The sequence below is a fragment of the Carassius gibelio genome, chromosome A5 (assembly GCF_023724105.1).
Source record: "Carassius gibelio isolate Cgi1373 ecotype wild population from Czech Republic chromosome A5, carGib1.2-hapl.c, whole genome shotgun sequence".
NCBI classification, from domain to species: domain Eukaryota; kingdom Metazoa; phylum Chordata; class Actinopteri; order Cypriniformes; family Cyprinidae; genus Carassius; species Carassius gibelio.
The window spans coordinates 29949772-29968970 of record NC_068375.1 but is presented as its reverse complement, the minus strand read 5'-3'; the positions used below and the strand labels follow the sequence as shown (position 1 = coordinate 29968970).

Sequence of the window (19199 nt, the reverse complement as noted above, 5' to 3'; positions counted from 1 at the left end):
GGCCGTTCATGACGTCTTCATCCCATTGATGCCCCACCCCCACCACACACACTCTAAACTTTATCATAAAATTGGTGATGCATGACATGTTTCAGAGGTGTAGTCAAACTTTTCTAGAGAACAAAGGGACTTCATTATAGGAAGTGTATAGTATTTTAATATTCTTACAAAAGAGAAAACACTAAAACATTGGTCCAGAATGGGTTACATCCATGTTGTAAAAATGCTTTTATAGTGACTTTACTAATGTTGGTACTTACAAGTGGTAAGTGTGTGATACTACATATGAATATACCAGAGAAATCCTCAAATCATCTCAATTCTCTACACGCCAAACACACTGCTTTGCAGTCCAGATTTACGAGTCTTCTCAAAGAATATGAAGTCCTGCAGGACAACACAGAGAAATAAGAATGAAATATGAACTTTCATATAAAAGAACATAAAAGGAAGTAGCTAAACTGGTGGATGAGTGAATGTTCTGGGTCATAGCTTACTATAAGGAAACATGCTCCCAGCAGAACTGCTTTCATCCTCACATCCAAGTCCATGGGAAAGTAAACACCAAAATTATCTGCATCGGTCAGTGATTTTTTGATCAAGCCACTCCAATGTTTACTGATATGACCTACAGAATGTCCATCCTTACTGGTAACCTGCACAAAACAGACACATATGCACATAACCTTTTGTCAAACTGTCGTGTTTTCTTTTGGTCTGTTGACACAATAACAAATACGTACATCAAAATTCACATCCCCACAGCAGCTGATGGCACAAAAAGGCCCTTCGATGGACAGCTATCGACAGCACCTTTGTTTTAGACATGTCATAGAGGGAGAACTTGGGCTTAAACATGTGCCAGTCTTGCTTGATGTAACCTATAGTATTCCCCGGTGGAGCCTGTACCTCCATCGTCAGTCAATGTCACATCCAGAAACAGGAGGAGAAAAAAAAAAAAAAAAAAAAAAAAAAGTTGGAGAATTGGTTCTACAAATCAATATAGAGGGTTTATTATATTTATTATAAATTTAGCAATTTCAGCAAAATCTTGTTAAAATGTTTCTTCTCCCCTCAGAAAAACCGTACACAGAACTTCAGCTGCAGTCGGAGTTGTTACCTTTTGGAGACAGCAGGGGAAACAGCAGGATGAGCAGCGGTAAGGCCGGGTTAAGTGAATCACTTCCTGATCAAAGTTATCTTTTATCTCCAGCTCAAAACTCCTCGCAGGGCCACAGAAGTTCCGTGTGCAGCAGTCATTGTTTTCTTTAGCATGGAAGATCTTTTGACCCATGCTGTTCTTAATCTCATACTGGTTATTGGTCTCAAAGCCAATGATTGCTAGATAAGAGAAATTGCTCTTTAGCATGTGAAATTGTGATAAACTTATTTAAATTACACTTTTGTCATATGAATAACTTTATATACACGTTACCTTCAAGGAGCTCAATCTTTTGATGGGCCAATATCTGGTCAATCTGTTAGATCAGAAAATATTACATAAAAAGATAAATATTCTATTGTGCATTTCCCCATCATAAGATACAAAGTGTACACTTTTAATGGACTGTTCAACCAAAAAAAAAAAATTAACTAATGGAGATTCTGTCACCACTTGGTCACCATCAGTTTGTTCCAAACTTGTATGGATCTCTTTCTTCTGAACTCAAAGTTGATATTTTGAAGAATGTTGGGAACCAAACAGTTTCTGGTTCCCATGACTTCCATAGATTCCTCCATACTGAAGTCACTTGGGACTGGCAACTGTTTGCTTACATTCTTCAAAACAGAAAAAAGAAACGGTTTGGAACAAAGAGGGAGTACATTATGAATTTGATCATTTTTTGGTGAACTGTCCCTTTAACATTTTAACTTGGCAATAGTGGCAATTTTTTACAACTCTTACAGTCTTATTTCCATTAATTAATTTAAAATGGCACACTCACTTGTGTAAGGTCCTCCAAACCAGGTGGCAGAGCTGTTGGATTAGGATAAAACTCAGACATGTTGAACTCACTGAACAGCAAAAGGGTTTCCAATAAAGAGTAAAGAATTCATTATTTCGCACACACACACCTCACAAATAAAACAAACTATTGTGCTTTAACATCGTAAAATGACAGAAAATTGTTTGTTTTTCTTAAGAGGTCAACAACACAACACTCGGTTCACAACACTGGTTATGGAAAAAACAGCATGCCTTTTTTTATACCAGGGATGCCCAACGCTGCTCCTGGCGATCAGCGGTCATGCAAAATTCAGCTCCAATCCCAATCAAACATACCGTAAGCAACTAATTAATATCTTCAGGATCACTTCAAAATGAAAGGCAGGTGTGTTCGATTAGGGCTGGAGCTAAACTTTGCAGGACAGCCGATCGCCAGGGGCAGGGTTGGCGATCGGCCACTGGGGTGAGCAGGACACAAAGAAAATAAATTGGTTTAGGTTTATAATCAAAAACGTAACATTTCTGGCATTGTTTTTGATGGAATACACAAATAACAAAATCTAAATATGCTGATATCTGCTTAAGAACATCTTGTAATTATTTGAACAGAGTTTGAGATTTGTACATATCTGTGATGGAGGTATCCCTTATCTATCTACCACTATTTGCACTCATCAAGTCCTTTATACAGTGCTCCATGACCCAAATAAGGTGTCAGTTTAGTGCGACACCTGTGCTCAGTTTCCCCCAGATGCAAGACTGAAAAACACTGGATTACAACAACTCTTTACTGGAAGTGAAGTTGTTTTAATGGATGCATGTACATGGCATTTGGATAAATCTTATAAATATGCAAACTTTTGTGAAATGTGGTTTGATGTCAAGAAAACAATCTTAATGGTCCTAAAATATGCTCAATTTTCTTTCAACTTGGAGAGAAATCTGAACCAGACACATCCTTGGTTTTGTGAAATTCATTATATATATATAAATAATAATGTTAATAAAAGACAATAGCTGTGAAATACCAGAGGGCCACGGGAGATGTTCATTTATTTATCTACACAATATGTGGTCATAGTGCACATTTGTCACCAATAATAATTTTAGGTTTGTGTACAATCAAAAACACAACACTCGTATAGTAGTGCAAATAAGTGCATGAGTTTTAGTACACATTAAATTTGATAACCACTTACTGTCATAAACCAAGAACGGTCTATTAACACAGAACAAAGGAGAACAAATGGAGTTATATAAAACTGATTTAATTTAACAAACTAATTAAGAGTAATCAGAAGAGTAAAAAAAAAAAAAAATTATGAGAATATCTCATCCATTTAAATAGACACAAGATCTGCACCCACACATTCATTCTCAGTGGTCTCTTTTGACCATGGAGCCCAGAGAGTCTCTGCATCTGTAGCAGTAGAAAATATCAGGAACGTTGGACTTCTTAATCTTAGCGCAGGAGAGATGGACCCAAATGGAGCACTCGTCACATTCAATCATGGGACGTCCGGCAAAAGGCTTCCCGCAATAACAAGTAACCAAATCCCAAGAATCATCACCTACAATGGATAGAACAAAATAAGGATGGTTGAAAGATAATGATCAGATGTTTTCTTCAAGGACAGAGATCAAATATTACTTGACAGTATGACAGACGAAAAATGAGTTTACATTAATGATAGAATTTTTTTTTATAGCTTTATACATTAAATACAACATTAGCATACCAAGTCTAATCAGACACTTACCAGACTCGACCATAATATCCTCATCAGTCACCAATGTGTCCGTTTCGCAAGAGCTCAGGTCTGTTTCTTGATTGGACTCCAGTTTAAGCCCCGCCTCGTGCATGTGAACAGCCTGTTCGGTTAGCCCCTCCTCCTTTTGAAACCCCTCGTTTAAAGGGCTTGTGGATTGAAAGTGTCTCTCAGCCTTTACTGATCTCTTTATTTTCTTTAGTGCTGTTTTCGATTGTTTGTGTGCTCTTGCCTCTGAGAGGCTTTTCCTCGGCCCTCCTAAAGATAAGCGTCCGAGTTTCTTAACCTTCTTCCTTTCAGCTTTACTATCCAGATGGATCTGATTCAGAGTGTCTTTCAATCTCATCTTGTCTGAGGAGCTGTCCGACTGAAGATGGCTGAACTCTGTGCTGCTGCTGTCTGTCTCAGCTTTGTGGACCAAACACTGAATGTTGTTGAGGTTGGAGCGTGCTTCCGTCCAGCTATCTTTTACAGACCCTTCACCCGAGAGCTCAGAAAGCTTGTGTGTACATGGAGATGAAGACGGAGACCATGAACTCTCCTGGAAACACAAATCACCACAATTTACCCTCATAATCCTTTTCCAAATCTGCATACAATTTTGCATTGCATGGTGGAAAATAAGCTTATATTTTACACATATACATTTTACATGTATAAACGTGTACATTTATATATTTTTTAATATAAATATTTATGTACCTCTTCTGGGTCAAAACCGACCAGAATGCATTATTAGAGTTAAGTATTTTCCCAAACACACACACACAGAGTCAGCAGCAGGTGGTTATCATGAAGATGGTCAAAGTTACCACTTGATTGCTGTACAAAAAGATTATGTTTTATGACATTCAACTCACTTCTTTTTGAGGTGGAATGTACCCAGCATAGGCCAGGACAAAGCTGCAAAACTTATTGAAATCCTCCACGGTCCTCTTCCTACGCTCTGGAGGCTGGAACAAAGACAATTGACATTAACAGTGACCGATCATTGATAGTCCGTTTAGATACCCAAATACCAGTCTGTCAGCAATCTGAAACAGTTTTCAATTAAAAAATATTTTTGCCAATTACTATCAGTGAATACAGGCAGATAGATACTGCTCTTATCCACAGCCCATCCCCCCATGTTCGGCCACATGTGGCCTAAGCTATAAATAAGTAACGAATCCGGTCACTATTTAAAACCATTACTGAATACAACTGCGACAGCACTTACCAAAGCCTCCGTTTTACATTTCCGGACGGTGTCTGTAAAAGAAACAGAAGAAATAGGTATTGTAATCTGTGAAACTACAACCTTAAATGAACTGTCAAGTTAGCTTTAGCCTGGACTAATTGGATGCCGAGTAACTTAAAAGTGATTTCCTTGCGTGATTATTGGAATGCTACAGATGTAAACGTTCAGAAATTTCGAAACAAACAATGTTGCAAAGTGTTTTGAAGAATCATTTATAAACATATTCACATCCTACGAGAAGCTGTTTATGCTAAAAGCTAAACAGCAGATGCAACCTTGTCAAGTCAGCAAAACAAGGAAGCGAATTGGCATCGAAACCACTCACAAGTATGATTAGAAAATTATATGTTATGTATCTGGAGATAGTAGAGAGGCCATGTTAAGTGTAACTTACTTAACCTAAGAGGATAACTCACTTCTGGCACGAGTAACGTTAGTTAATCCATTCAGCAGCGCTTTGTTAAATTGGGTGTGTAACACGAGGCTTGTTTAAAACTTCGAGTAAGTTACACGTGAGACAATAAAATAAAACCAAGACATGTATACAATAAAAAAAGCACATATTTACCTTGGTGATGATCCATAATACCCAACATGGTGGGGTGGTACCATAAAGCTGGGTTCTTCTTGATGTTGGCTGTTTGATTTCCTGCTAATGATCTTGTGGAGTCACTTTGAGAAAAAGCGAAATGTCTTCTAGTTGAAGTCCGGTTGCTTTTGAATTTAACAGATTAACTAACGTTAATAACGTACGCTCCCGCACAACCGAAGGAGGTCTGCCATATGCTCAGAGTGGTCTTGTGATCAAAACTTGCAACACTAAACAAGTGATCCGATTCTTCGACGATTAGATCAGGTTTCGGTTAAAATTCAGCTGAACCGTGTTTTATTTCGCCCAGACCTCAATTATCGATGATGATTTTGATGATGGTGCTATCTTCGATCCTCGTTGATCACCAACGAATTTAACCGGGTGGTTTCAAATCTACAAAACTGCTGACACCTTGATTGTATCCACAAAAGCGAAGCAAAGACGAAATAATACTAAGTTCGCTATCAATATTCTAATATCTAAATATCAAAATACAGCTTTTTGCAACTGCATTCAACAAAGTATTGAACGTCTGGGTTACGCGCGGTCTCAACAGGAATCACCCTGTGACGCAACCACGCAAAGAGCGCCAGATTCATTGCGTGATGCTTATTGGTGTGAACGTGATGTATATGCAAGACAGATCGTCAAAGATAATCCAAAATCTGACAAAATAGACAACGGAGTTTTTATTCGTACGCAATTCTGTCAAAATGTCAACAGTTATAATACGTGGCTACTTGCAGTAACGTCCTTGTGTCCATTAAATGAACACAGGAAATGGAGAAACTGTGGTTCGTGGGGCGCCATGTTGGATCAGATACGCTATACATATCCACGCAAAATCTCCTCTATCAGGAGCCATAATGGCGAACTGTCTTTTGCACTGTGTACTCGGACTTCCTTAATCCTGGCAGGTCAGCTGACCTATGTCGTGACAGTTTTTTTCCTTCTCACTCCACTGCTTGGTAGGATATTCCTAAGATTGTCGTTCATTTCATGCAAACACAGTAAGACTAATTGTTTCCTTTTTATACTATTATTATTTTTATTGCTATTAAACCTGGTAGTTTTGATCCTATTTTATACACCGGTGAAGTCTGCTCAATTGCTGATCAGGCTTTGCTATAGTAGCCATCTGTCAACTGAACTGACACACCGTGGCTCCTTACGACAGCCTGCTAACATAGATCTCGTAATTCAGTAGTTTTGGTCGTGTGAAGGCGTTTAGTCATATATTGATTTATTTTAGTTGTGGTAGGTTTCATACAGCAATCAAATTCGTTACATTTTCATTGGATTTACAGCAGGAACGTAGTCTGAATGAATACCGGTCTGCCATAGTGGTCCTATTAGTATTATGGTGGTGACATCGAGAAAGTCTTTAATTTTACCATAACAATAAGATTAGGCTCACATTTGCTATATTGTAAATATATTGTATTTATTGTAAAAAAAAAAAAAAATGAAATAGTATAATGATTAGTACTGGAACAAAACAGTAGACCTTGTTGGTTCTTTTGAAATTCTAAAAAATTGAAACGTCATGTAATAGTGATTTAAGGTTTGTCTTGTGTCTTGAAACACTGAAAAGATAATGGTGCAGTTTTAACGAATGAACTCTTTAACACTTCCTCCTTCAGGATTGCTAACCCAGAGAATGGATTTTGCCAAGCTGCCTAAGATCCGAGATGAGGAGCGTGAGAGTCAGTTTGGATATGTGCATGGAGTTTCAGGCCCAGGTAAAGAGAAAAACATGTTCTGAAGTCACTTTGAATTAAACATACAGCACACATTTATCCCATAAGCAGTTTATTTTGACTGACAGCTGTCAGTCATGAGATGGACAGGTTCAGATCTGTGTGTCTGTTCATTGTAGTGGTGACAGCCTCTAGTATGGCAGGTGCAGCCATGTATGAACTGGTGCGTGTGGGCCACTGTGAGCTGGTGGGAGAAATTATCAGATTGGAAGGAGATATGGCGACCATCCAGGTATACGAGGAGACCTGTATCCTTTACCATTCATGAGTGATTTACGTTCTCTACCATGCATGCAAAGGTTTTAATCAAAAGTTTATGCTTTTATTTAGTCATGGTCAATCATAGTGCTGCCAAAGTATGTTTTTGTATGTTGTATTTGTCTATATGTTTTCCTGAGCTATCTACAGCTGGAGTTTCTGTCGGAGACCCAGTGCTCCGCACTGGAAAGCCCCTCTCTGTGGAGCTGGGGCCCGGAATCATGGGCTCTATCTTTGATGGTATTCAGCGTCCCCTCAAAGACATCAATGACCTCACAAAGAGCATTTACATCCCCAGAGGGGTTAACATAGGAGCCCTCAACAGGGACATCAAGTGGGAATTCTCTCCTTTTCAGAACCTGAGGGTAAGGATAACATGTGTGTCATTCTCAGTGTATACAGTAGGGCTGTCATGTACCCAGATTATTTTTTAATTTGACACCGGTGACAATTATGACACTTCTTCATAGGACTGAGTCGTGATAGTCTAGTGGTGTAATATAACAGTATGTATGGGGCCGGGTTCAGATTCAGATTTAATATACATTTTTATAATGAACCAAGCAAACTTGTAAATTGACTTTTTGATAACATTTCTATTTCATGGGAAAAACAAAACCCCAAATAAAAATAACTATTATAATAAAATTTTACTTTCACTGTAATAATTGCTGAAATGTTTTCAGACCCAATTGTTATTATACACTTTTGAATTATGAACCAAAGCAAGAACATACATTAATGCCTTTACTGATGCTACTCCACAATACAAAAATATGATATGTTTCCTGTACCTTTTAGAAACAAATACATTTTAACCATCAACACTGGACACTGTTAAGTCAAGCTGCTCTTTATCTCTGCGTTTGGAAGCTGATTTTGATTCTGTAGTCCTTAATACGCCACACCTGCAACACTAATTTCCTAGCACTTGTCATTTTCACAAAAGGCTAACATTTAAAATGGATATATAATACATATTGCAATAGAAATATAATACAAAATAATATTTTCGTGTTAAAATGACATCGTTCACCAAAAGGCATCAACTTTGGGTTACTTAATTTTGTACCTACAATGATTTTGGAACTTCATTATCATATATAAAGAATAAGTATTTTAGTCTTTTTGGGAATTGCATTCAATATCCATTTGGGTCATGAAGCTTAGCAGCCATGTGCCCCTGAATGTGTATGACTTTTGTATTGAAACTATGCACTGGATGTTTGTTAACTTTAATTGCACTCTTTCATTGTTTTTTTCAGGTTGGAAGTCACATTACAGGAGGCGATATCTATGGATTGGTGTACGAGAACTCTCTAATCAAACACAAGATCATGTTGCCCCCTCGCAGCAGGGGAACAGTAACCTACCTCGCTCCACGAGGAAATTATGACGTCTCTGTGAGTCAAGCTCACGATCATCCTCACATGTCCTGAAATACTACCACACTTTTATAGAAAAGCACGCAAGAGTAGTTCACATCGGTTTCAGTTTATTTGTATAGCACCTTTGATGGAAAGTTGGATGAAAATGCTCCCTAAGATGTTTGGGTAAGATGAGGAAGAAACCTTATATTACTAAATACTGGAACTTCCCTTTTCATTGTGTGTGTCAGGATGTGGTGTTGGAACTGGAGTTTGAAGGAGTAAAGGAAAAGTTCACCATGGTGCAGGTGTGGCCTGTGCGACAGGTGAGGCCTGTCACTGAGAAACTACCTGCAAATCACCCCCTGCTGACTGGACAACGAGTACTGGATGCCCTCTTTCCGTGAGTCGCAGGCACACACACATTATTGTTCCACATCTTGATAAAGTTTGTTGTGCGCTTAGCTCTTTTTTATTTATTTTTTTAGTATATGTTTTTGGTTTTCTCAGTTAATTAAGCAGACTTGTCTGTGATCTTGGTCCACCGATTAGTGATATTTCCATAATCTTGCATTGGGAAAAAGTCCCCACACGCTTTCATGCTTGGGGTTGCCATATGTTAAGACTTTAAATCCCCCAGTCTTTTCTCTTAAATGGATACATTTTCTTTATTTACTCCTTATTTTTCTAGCCTGTACTTATTGAACAATGTCTATAACTTGGTATTACAAGCACTTTCTGTGTCTGTTTGCCTCCTTTAAGAAGAATCGATTTATGTATCCCCCAATTGTAAGTCACTTTGGATAAACGCATCTGCAAAATGACTATTAAATGTGAAATGACATCATCAGTTCAGTCACATCTTCGAATTCGTTTGAAGTATATGAGGGCCTTTAATGAGGCTGCTCGCTCCAAACAAACCTTCTCATTGATGAACCTTAATAAATATACACGTATAATGAATCCTGAATGAGAACAGGTAGAAGAAATCAGTTGAAACATGCATATAAGTTTACGTTCTCTTGATTTGGGCATATGTGAATACGACAACATTGATCAAATGTAAAAAGTAATTTCTCAGTTTATTGATTAATAATTGTGATTGTAAGTTTTTATTTAAGAAGCAACGATTGTTAGTCTAAACATTATTTTACAGTCCTGATTTTTGCCGTTTTGCAGTTGTGTCCAAGGAGGGACCACAGCCATTCCAGGAGCCTTCGGCTGTGGTAAGACCGTGATCTCTCAGTCTCTCTCCAAATACTCCAACAGTGATGTCATCATTTACGTGGGTTGTGGAGAGCGTGGAAATGAGATGTCTGAAGTATTAAGAGACTTCCCGGAGGTTGGTATGGCACTGGGTTTAATGATGCTATACCTGGTCACTTAATGCAGTGATTAATGCAGCGTTTATGAATGTAAAATGTAATTCAAGTTACCATGTCGAGTGGTTTAGATGCACCTGGTTTAGATGAGTGATAGTGATTTTGTTCAATAGCTAACTATGGAGGTGGACGGCAAGGTGGAGAGCATTATGAAGAGAACAGCACTGGTGGCCAACACCTCAAACATGCCTGTGGCTGCCAGAGAAGCCTCCATCTACACGGGTAAACTCAAGAACCATCTGTATAAAGTGTGCTGTAATGCTGGTGAATCAGTGTGTGTGTGTGTGTGTGTATATGTGTATATATATAGAGAGAGAGAGAGAGAGAGAGAGAGAGAGAGCGCGAAAGGGGTAACAAAACCTGTAAGAGAAAATCTTTATAGTATGTAGATGGATGCATTTATCTTCATAACATGCTTTGTGCATTAACAGGTATTACATTGTCTGAGTACTTCAGAGACATGGGCTATAACGTCAGTATGATGGCTGACTCCACCTCGCGTTGGGCTGAGGCTCTTAGGGAGATCTCCGGGCGATTGGCTGAGATGCCTGCTGGTATGTACAGCTCCTTTGAACTTTCTGTTTAAACGAAGAATCATGGTTTCCACAAAAATGTCAAGCAACCCAACTGTTTTTAACATAGATAATAATAGGAAATGTTTCTTGGGCAGCAAATTAGCCTATTAACTTCTGAAAGATCATGTGCCCCTTAAGACTTTAGTAATAACTGCTGAAAATTCAGCTTTGCATCACTGGAAAAAATTACATTTTAAAATATTTTAAAATAGTTTTTCTAAATCAAATAAATGGATGAGCTTAAGAAACAGAAAACATTTATCAATCCTAAACTTTTTTGATTGCAGGGTTGCTAAATCACAAAAGACGACTATTTAATAAAAAAGTTATGCTTGGTATTGGCACCAAAATGTGTGTAAAACATCCTCCAAATTGAGATATTGTTGCTATTTTGTTGTCATGTACACTGCATTTGTACTAGCAGTGCAATTTTAATAACCAGCCAAACTATTTTGACTAAATTATACAACCTTGTCCAAAACCAAACTTTCTTATATTGGATAATCAAACTTTCCTGTTTTCTGTCCACAGACAGTGGGTATCCCGCATACCTTGGAGCCCGTCTGGCGTCATTCTATGAGAGAGCAGGTAGAGTGAAGTGCCTGGGGAACCCAGAGAGAGAGGGCAGCGTCAGCATTGTGGGAGCGTAAGTACACACTAATAACATTACGTTTGTACATAATACAATATATATATATTACCTGTGTTTTTGTGGTGGTTTATAACCGCAGATGTTTCCGTTCTTTCCTCTCATTTGGGATCCTTTTGGAAATGGACATTTCTTTACAGTGTGTCTCCCCCTGGTGGTGACTTCTCAGATCCTGTGACTTCTGCCACTCTTGGGATTGTGCAGGTGGGTGGATCCTATAAAAACACATGACATTAACATATGATGATGTTGTTTTAGTTTTTTTGGTAATCAGTATTTTTTTCCCCCTCTCATCTGAACTGTTGCTCTCAGGTGTTTTGGGGTCTAGATAAGAAGCTTGCTCAGAGGAAACACTTCCCATCTGTTAACTGGCTTATCAGTTACAGTAAATATACACGAGCACTGGATGAGTACTATGACAAACACTTCCCAGAATTTGTGCCGCTGCGTACCAAGGCCAAAGAGATTCTGCAGGAGGAGGAGGACCTGGCTGAGATTGTGCAACTTGTTGGAAAGGTGTGTTTGTGTATGTTGTTTATCAGAAGGTGTTATTAAATCATAGAATTTTTGCATTTGATATTTTTTGTGTAATGAGATTTTGAATTAAATGTATTCTACGTATATAGTTTATTTAATGTATTTGTATTGATTCTGAATGCATTTATTTTGTTTGTTTCCTATAGGCATCTCTGGCTGAGACGGATAAAATCACTCTGGAGGTGGCCAAACTCATTAAAGATGACTTCCTGCAGCAGAACGGTTACACTCCCTATGACAGGTAAACTAATCATGTGTAATAAAAGAAGAATGTGACATTCCCACAGACCCTTTTTAGGTGTCGTCTTGTTCTAGTTGCCTGTTCATCAGTTTGTGCTAATTATTTCTCACATTATCTCCCTGTCTGTTCCTCTTCTCCAGGTTTTGTCCCTTCTATAAGACAGTGGGGATCCTGTCTAATATGATAGCTTTTTATGACATGGCCCGGCATGCTGTTGAGACCACAGCACAGAGCGATAACAAGATTACCTGGGCCCAGATCCGTGAACACATGGGAGAAATTCTTTATCGGATCAGCTCCATGAAGTTTAAGGTACCGTTGATGTCTGGGTTTTTGTAGATGTAAAGGTCATAGACCACAGGTAAAACATTAATATTAAATTAAAACATTTAATAATAAAAAAAATAAAAATTTGAAATTCAATGTTGGCAACTAACTGATATAAATTTAAGCTGATTACAAATGAACTTAAATAAAAAAATTAAAGCTAAATAGAAATACCCCCCCCCCCCCAAAAAAAAACAAATAAAAATGACAAAAGCACATAAGAAAATTACTAAAATCTAATTGTAAATTAACATGAAAACCGAAAAGATGAAAATAAAACCTAATTTAATTGTTGCTAAATACTATAATACTATATAATAGTGTATACGCCAGCATATATACACGTGTATTTTATACACATATCTTAATTTTTTATTATCTGTGTTTTGTTGTCTCTGTGTACTGAAAGCTTCTGTCACCAAAACAAAAATTCCTTGTATGTGCAAACATACTTTGCAATAAAGCTCTTTCTGATTCCGATAGTATTAATTACTGAGGATGTGGGGTTGGGTGTATTGTGTCCATTCCTGTTTTTAAACAATACGACATATTGTATTTAATTTGAATAGTAGTGACTGAAAATTTGTTAATAGTGTACTTAATGTATTATAATTATTTTTACATATCCATTAATAATTACACACATTTCATGGCTAACATTGAGCAGTTTTCCATAACTGCATGTGTCTGTGTGTTTTGCAGGATCCAGTAAAAGAGGGTGAAGCAAAAATCAAAGCTGACTACGGTCAGCTGCTGGAAGACATGCAGAATTCTTTCCGCAGTCTTGAGGACTGAAAGCAACCTTTGACCTCACACGTGACGTGTCCCACCTCTCTCCTCCCCTGTGCTGTGCATTGCATTTCCCAGTGCTCCCTTGTGCATGTGTACCTCTCATCTGAATATACACTGAAACTGTTCAGCTGATCTGAACGAGACCAATGAAAGTCAGAGCTAGTAGCCATCGCTAATCTCAACACGAAGAGTGTGTGTTCTCACTCTAAAACTACAACTGTTACTTGGTGTTTGAAATATAAGATTGTATTTTAGCATCTTAGGCTAATGCCTCTGTGATCTCTCTGTGCTGAGACTCAACTCTCGAAGCACAAAAACAGCAAACATTCATCTTTTTTTCTTACCACCTGCTTTCCCATGAGTCCTCGTTGCATGTGTTAGGAGCGCAGGGGAGCACAGTGTTTATTCTCATCGCAGTTTTTGTTTTCTCTGTGACCAATAGAAATGAGTTCTACAATAATGGGAACAATGGAAGTCTGAAAGGGATCATTGAGGCTTCACTTATTTATTTGAATCTTGATTTGTCTTGTTAATGTGATTTCTGCTCTGTGTGTTCCTTTGACTGTTTGTTATATACGTCCATGTGAGTGAGTGTTTGTGAGTGTGCATGGGTGTGTGGGTAGAGTATTGTGGCTTCTGTAGTGGTACATTACTGCATTTATTGTGTGTGGTGTTGTATGTTCAGTTCCAAAGAATTAAACTATTGGAAACTGTTTGAATGACTCTATTTTATGATAACAAAATTAGATTTCATTCTGTGCAGTTCTTCTCTCACTTATCTCCTTAAACTTTCAAAAGTTTGGGGTCAGTGAGTTTTTTTTTCTTCCTCACCAAATCTGCATTTATTTGATCAAAAGTAGAGTAAAAATAGTATTGTGAAATATTATTAGAATTTAAATTAGTGATTTTCCTTTTTTAATATATATTTAAAAATCCGATTTAATTCAATTCAAGTTTATTTGTATATTGCTTTTCATGATGCAAAACAATTGCAAAGCAGCTTTAAAGAAAATGAAATTTCTACAATATATTTAGTAGTAGCTTGTCAGTGGTGACATATATGGCAGAAATGTACAGTAAAATTCAGTTAATAACATATCAGACAGACAATGAACATTATTAACAGCAATGATTATATGTTGCAATCAAACCTGTTCATCAATGAGATATTTTTTGCAAGAAGGAGCACAATTGAACATACATACATTTTTTAAATAATGTTGAACATGGTTGTGAGTATTAATATTAATGTTTGTGTGTGTGTGTGTGTGTGTGTGTAAATTCATAAAAAATATATAGAAATAGAATATTAAAGAGAAATTTCTTCGTCATTTTTGATCAGATATGTTTTCTTGCTTTAAACATTTTTGCTGACCCCAAACTTTTTAATGATATTTTAGGTCTGTGTTCACAATATTCACAAAAGCTTGGATACTCATGTATTTACATGAGACAGGGCAGTCACCAAACTTTGAGTAGTAAAACTTGTTTATTTGTGTCAGAAGAATTGATGGAGATTTTCACAGTAGACAAAATCACACAGTCACAAACCAGTTCACATCCGGCTATTTCTGAGGTGAAGGCCCTTGTGGGTCTTACAAAAAGCATGCAGGTGAAAATTAAGAACTTTGCAAATAGAATACTGAAGCACAGCATGAGTGTTGAGATCAGGCCTCTCTTGAGAGGAAATGTATTCAGTGTTGAGTGCTGATATAAGATCAGTTTCTGATTAATATAACTTCATAATGGTACTCTGGTATGAAGCCAGTTCATCCTCTGCTAAACATTCTATCCACTCAACAGTCCATCTGCTCAGCATGCGGTATGCAAAGGACTTACATCAGTGTCTACTAAATAACATCTATCATATGTTATTCTGATCCTGTTAAAAGATTGCAATACTGAAAACATGTGCATGCATACAGATCAATACGAAGCAAAAATAAGTAGCAGATATGATTTTGCATAGGGCTTTAAATACTGACAGAGCAATGAACTTAAAGTTGTATCATCCAGACAAGTCGTCATATAAAACTCAAAAGACCATGTTAAAAATACATACACAGCAGACTGGATTAAATAAACAAAAATATTAACCATAATTATTAGAAACCATTAATGGAGAAATACAGGTATTTTTAAATGGTTCATGTACTTATTCCTATAAAGGAAATGCATCCTCACATCGGTGCAAACTTACAGAAGCTTGACACTTCATAACTCAACTGCTCTTCTTCATCTGTGTTGGATCTGATTGGGTGTGTATGTGTTTGAGGATGGTCATCGGATCTAGTTGTGTAATCATATATATTATCATTCAGAATATGGGGTGAGCTAAATGCCTCACTGCTTACTTAAGAGTCATTCTCTCGTGCACTGCGGTCAGTTCTTGGCAGCGTGAGTATACGTGTGTTTGCTCACTTTTACCTTTGGCCTTTACTGTAACCCCCTCGTACTTTTAACCTTCATACACCGAAGCCGTCTCCCCCATGTCATTTCTGCAGGCAGTTCAGTTTGTCCTTGAATTGAGTCAGTATCACAGCCACCAGCCCCACTGCCACACCGACAACTGCCACAACGATGCCAATTATAGTGCCCACAGACTCTTCAATCACACCTGTATAAAATATATTAAAAAAGTTGTATGTATATATATATATATATATATATATTTTTTAAATATATATATATAATATATAAAAAAAGTTCTATGTATGTGTGTGTATATATATATATATATATATATATATATATATATATATATATATATATATATATATATATATATATATATATTATATATATATATATATATATATATATATTATATATATATATATATATATATATATATATATATATATATATATATATATATTATATATTATATATATATATATATATATATATATATATATATATATATCAGCTTGCCAACTTTTCTTATTATTATTTTTGGTTATTGGCCATAGCACATTATTCATAATTTTAATATTGGTCCATCTCTAGTCCAAGTTTTGGTTCTTTACTATATTTTCCTCCTTGAACTTTTTTTTTTAAAATCAAATTAACTGATTTTAGAATCATATAAATTTTCAGTTGATATGTCATATTTTTTATTTTAATTTTGATTTTAAAGTTTAGTAATTTTGTCGTTTTAGTTTTAATATATATATGTATCTTAATATTGTTTTTTTACAATTTGAATTTAGTTTTTTACACTAATATCTTTGCACTCTTCATCCTCTCTCACCCAGTCCTTTGCGGATGCTGAGTTTGGTCCCGCCTCCCTGAAGAATAGTTGAGTTTGTTGATATGAATTCACACAAATACAGGCCTCGATCCTCCACCGAAATATTCCTTAGTGTCATGGATAGATCTCCCTCAGACAGATCACCAGACAAAAACACACGGCTAGCAAACACATCCTCCGCCGTCTCGTTCCCTTGTAGAACATTCCTCTTTCCCTCCGAACTCTTCACATACCACCTCACCTTCTCCACAACCCCTACTTCAGCTACATCACTCTTTAAAAAACAGGGAAACACCACATCCTCCCCTTCCACAGCTTTGGCCTTTAGAGGCTGTTGTAGATAAGACGCCTCCTGTGGGCTGGGAGGAGCAGGTGAAGGCTCTGCTGTGGACGTGATGAGGATGGTCAGGGGAGTGGAGGTGGGACTGGCGATAATGGGCACATTTACAAGCAGACAAAGAAAAAGAAGCCCACCTGTCAATAAAACAACATTATTATTCGAGAGTGCAATTATACATGAACGCTTATGTATGTGAAAGAGTAGGCCTCATGAACTTATATATACAGTTTATGGTCAAAACTCAAAACTGGAAAATAGATTTAGCATGTTTAGAGCAGAATAGTAACTAGTCAAGAACATTTTAACCAATCAAGAAAAATTCACACCTATAAGCGCTTATGTAGCAGCACCGATGCTATAAATACAGTAGCTTACATGGCTGTGTTATGGCCACACTAAGTCCCTTTACTAAAATTAGAGACTCAAAAGTCACAAGGATTAAAATATCAAAAGTCCTGCGTAGAGCGTAAATCTTCTAACCATTTCTTTATTTGGTCAACCGTAGTCTAGAAGTTAGTTCAGAATGAATCCCTCAGATTTTCAGAATCGAGACTAAATTACCAACAAACAGACTTGACAAGAGTCTTCTCATGTAACTCAAAGAACACAAAAAGTTAAATTGATTTGACTAATGTTGTGAACATAACATTAACGCTAAAGCTAATGCAGCGGCAACCCTCTTTTGCCTCAGTACAGTTTTACACGTTTCTCTCTCATACTTCATGTATTCTCATTAATGCCTCAAAAAAAGTGCTGCTTCCTAAACATGGAATTAGAAGAACGTTTACTATGAAACAGACAGTAAATGTTGATTTGATGACCAATCAGCATTTCAAGGGTTCTAGTTAATAGATGCAGGCTGAGAAATGAGAGCAAATGCTTTTTAATAGGTGATGACATTACAGTGTGTTGAATATAAATGATTCATGAACATGAACTATTGGTTACTCCAGGCTAGTACCGGCATGAGAGCAAGACATACACATGTTTATGTTAGTGTGTTTTATGAAGGTCTAGCTGCTGAACTGTAATGTTTTGTGGATATGGAGGGAGGAAAGAAATAAAGTCGGTTTCCTTGTTAATTTGTCAAGGTAAGTTAGTAGAACACAGAGTAATGAGGAAGCTAAATGCTGAGAGAAAAGTATAGTCTTACCTGTGAGGGCAGAGTGGAAAATGTGACTAAGTAAAGTTCTGGAAGGTAAGAGACTGAAGAAAGCCATTTCTGTCTCAGAGAAGTGTCACACTCTGACACTGAGCTGACAGAGCTACACATTATCTCCCCCTCCTACATCACACACACTTTAGTCCTATCTGTCTTTCTGTCTATCTGAACCATCTGTCTGGATGTCCTGTACAGAGCACATTCAGGGCTTTTTAGGCATATCAGCTGTTTGGAGGTTTGATCATAAACACACCTTCTCCTTGGTCAAAAATGACTGATATTGACAGAATGATCAAATTTAGATCTCTTAGGGAAATATGATACTATTTTCTAATTATCATTTAAATCTAACATTTCAGAAAAATGTTATATGGTTTCATATCGGAATTTGACTTGTTTTTTTACGAAACAGGGCATCATTTTCATACATGTCTTCTGTAGAGGACATCAGGACAAACATCATGTTGAGCAGGCATTTTTGGAGACACAATAAGTCAATAGTGAAAGAAATTGTAGATCAGTATTCTTAAGATATATAAAATGTTCTAATGGAATGCTATTACTCCTATTATTACGATTGTTTTTTTCATTATGGTTTCCCCCAAGAATACATTAATATGCAAATTAGATGTAGATAAATTGTATAGAATTGGGAATACCAATTTATGGACATTTTACACATATTTTTCATGAAGTAAAATAGTTTATCATAGTTATCTTTCATAACAAAGTTGAGAATCATCTTTGGACAAAAATAATAGTTTGGTTAAAAATAAAAATATAAAAACGGATTCATAAATGAAAAAAAAAATTAAACATTGTTTTTGCCTATGCCTTTTCTCATTCTTTTTTTTTAACTTGGTGTCTTCTACAAAGGACGTAGAATAAAATATGCTCCAACCAATGCAATGACGCCTCACATGATCGCTGTTGATGTTTCTTTTATCGATTGTAGTATTATCTTATTATTTATTACTGTAGTATTACAGTACTGTAGTATTATCTTA

At 36.7% G+C, this 19199-nt stretch overlaps 3 protein-coding genes, 1 long non-coding RNA gene and 1 pseudogene across 7 annotated transcripts; 1 reads left to right on the top strand and 4 right to left on the bottom strand.

Moving 5' to 3' along the window:
- Positions 1 to 134: 134 nt before the first annotated feature.
- Positions 135 to 915, bottom strand: LOC128011313 (phospholipid scramblase 3-like; annotated as a pseudogene).
- Positions 916 to 1240: 325 nt separating this feature from the next.
- Positions 1241 to 2194, bottom strand: LOC128011317 (uncharacterized). The gene is made up of 4 exons (XR_008182527.1): positions 1947 to 2194; positions 1613 to 1779; positions 1436 to 1478; positions 1241 to 1341 (listed from the first exon to the last, which is right to left on the bottom strand). It is a non-coding gene; the product is annotated as an uncharacterized LOC128011317 (long non-coding RNA).
- A 540-nt stretch (positions 2195 to 2734) lies between these two features.
- On the bottom strand, positions 2735 to 6153 carry LOC128011306 (PHD finger protein 23A). The gene is made up of 5 exons (XM_052593548.1): positions 5526 to 6153; positions 4937 to 4968; positions 4578 to 4670; positions 3709 to 4258; positions 2735 to 3519 (listed from the first exon to the last, which is right to left on the bottom strand). Exons 1-5 carry the CDS (start codon positions 5551 to 5553, stop codon positions 3326 to 3328), a joined length of 897 nt encoding a protein of 298 aa, XP_052449508.1. The 5' UTR covers positions 5554 to 6153; the 3' UTR covers positions 2735 to 3325.
- Positions 4879 to 14152, top strand: LOC128011280 (V-type proton ATPase catalytic subunit A-like). Of its 4 annotated transcripts, none has more exons than XM_052593532.1 (15): positions 4879 to 4992; positions 7193 to 7291; positions 7429 to 7557; positions 7718 to 7932; positions 8833 to 8970; positions 9186 to 9337; positions 10114 to 10276; positions 10430 to 10538; positions 10748 to 10870; positions 11423 to 11537; positions 11681 to 11744; positions 11853 to 12056; positions 12224 to 12318; positions 12459 to 12630; positions 13348 to 14152. In XM_052593532.1, the coding sequence occupies exons 2-15, from the start codon at positions 7210 to 7212 to the stop codon at positions 13438 to 13440; spliced, it is 1854 nt and encodes a 617-aa protein (XP_052449492.1). In that variant the 5' UTR covers positions 4879 to 4992; positions 7193 to 7209; the 3' UTR covers positions 13441 to 14152. The 4 variants fall into 4 exon arrangements, with proteins under 4 accessions (XP_052449492.1, XP_052449484.1, XP_052449475.1 ...); XM_052593524.1 differs by lacking the exon at positions 4879 to 4992 and adding an exon at positions 6190 to 6517; XM_052593515.1 differs by lacking the exon at positions 4879 to 4992 and adding an exon at positions 6191 to 6559.
- Positions 14153 to 14853: 701 nt separating this feature from the next.
- On the bottom strand, positions 14854 to 18262 carry LOC128011275 (uncharacterized). The gene is made up of 3 exons (XM_052593502.1): positions 18184 to 18262; positions 16691 to 17164; positions 14854 to 16054 (listed from the first exon to the last, which is right to left on the bottom strand). Exons 1-3 carry the CDS (start codon positions 18248 to 18250, stop codon positions 15930 to 15932), a joined length of 666 nt encoding a protein of 221 aa, XP_052449462.1. The 5' UTR covers positions 18251 to 18262; the 3' UTR covers positions 14854 to 15929.
- Between the last annotated feature and the right edge of the window lie 937 nt (positions 18263 to 19199).

Coding starts and splice junctions, on each gene's coding strand:
- LOC128011306 (XM_052593548.1), bottom strand. CDS start 5,553: ATGTTGGGTATTATGGATCATCACCAAG. Junction 4,969..5,525: donor TATTATGGATCATCACCAAG/GTAAATATGTGC, acceptor TTTCTTTTACAG/ACACCGTCCGGAAATGTAAA. Junction 4,671..4,936: donor AATGTAAAACGGAGGCTTTG/GTAAGTGCTGTC, acceptor TCTTTGTTCCAG/CCTCCAGAGCGTAGGAAGAG.
- LOC128011280 (XM_052593515.1), top strand. CDS start 6,358: ATGTTGGATCAGATACGCTATACATATCCACGCAAAATCTCCTCTATC. Junction 7,933..8,832: donor CTCCTTTTCAGAACCTGAGG/GTAAGGATAACA, acceptor TGTTTTTTTCAG/GTTGGAAGTCACATTACAGG. Junction 9,338..10,113: donor GTACTGGATGCCCTCTTTCC/GTGAGTCGCAGG, acceptor GCCGTTTTGCAG/TTGTGTCCAAGGAGGGACCA.
- LOC128011275 (XM_052593502.1), bottom strand. CDS start 18,250: ATGGCTTTCTTCAGTCTCTTACCTTCCAGAACTTTACTTAGTCACATT. Junction 17,165..18,183: donor TTTCCACTCTGCCCTCACAG/GTAAGACTATAC, acceptor TTTTATTGACAG/GTGGGCTTCTTTTTCTTTGT. Junction 16,055..16,690: donor CAGCATCCGCAAAGGACTGG/GTGAGAGAGGAT, acceptor TATTTTATACAG/GTGTGATTGAAGAGTCTGTG.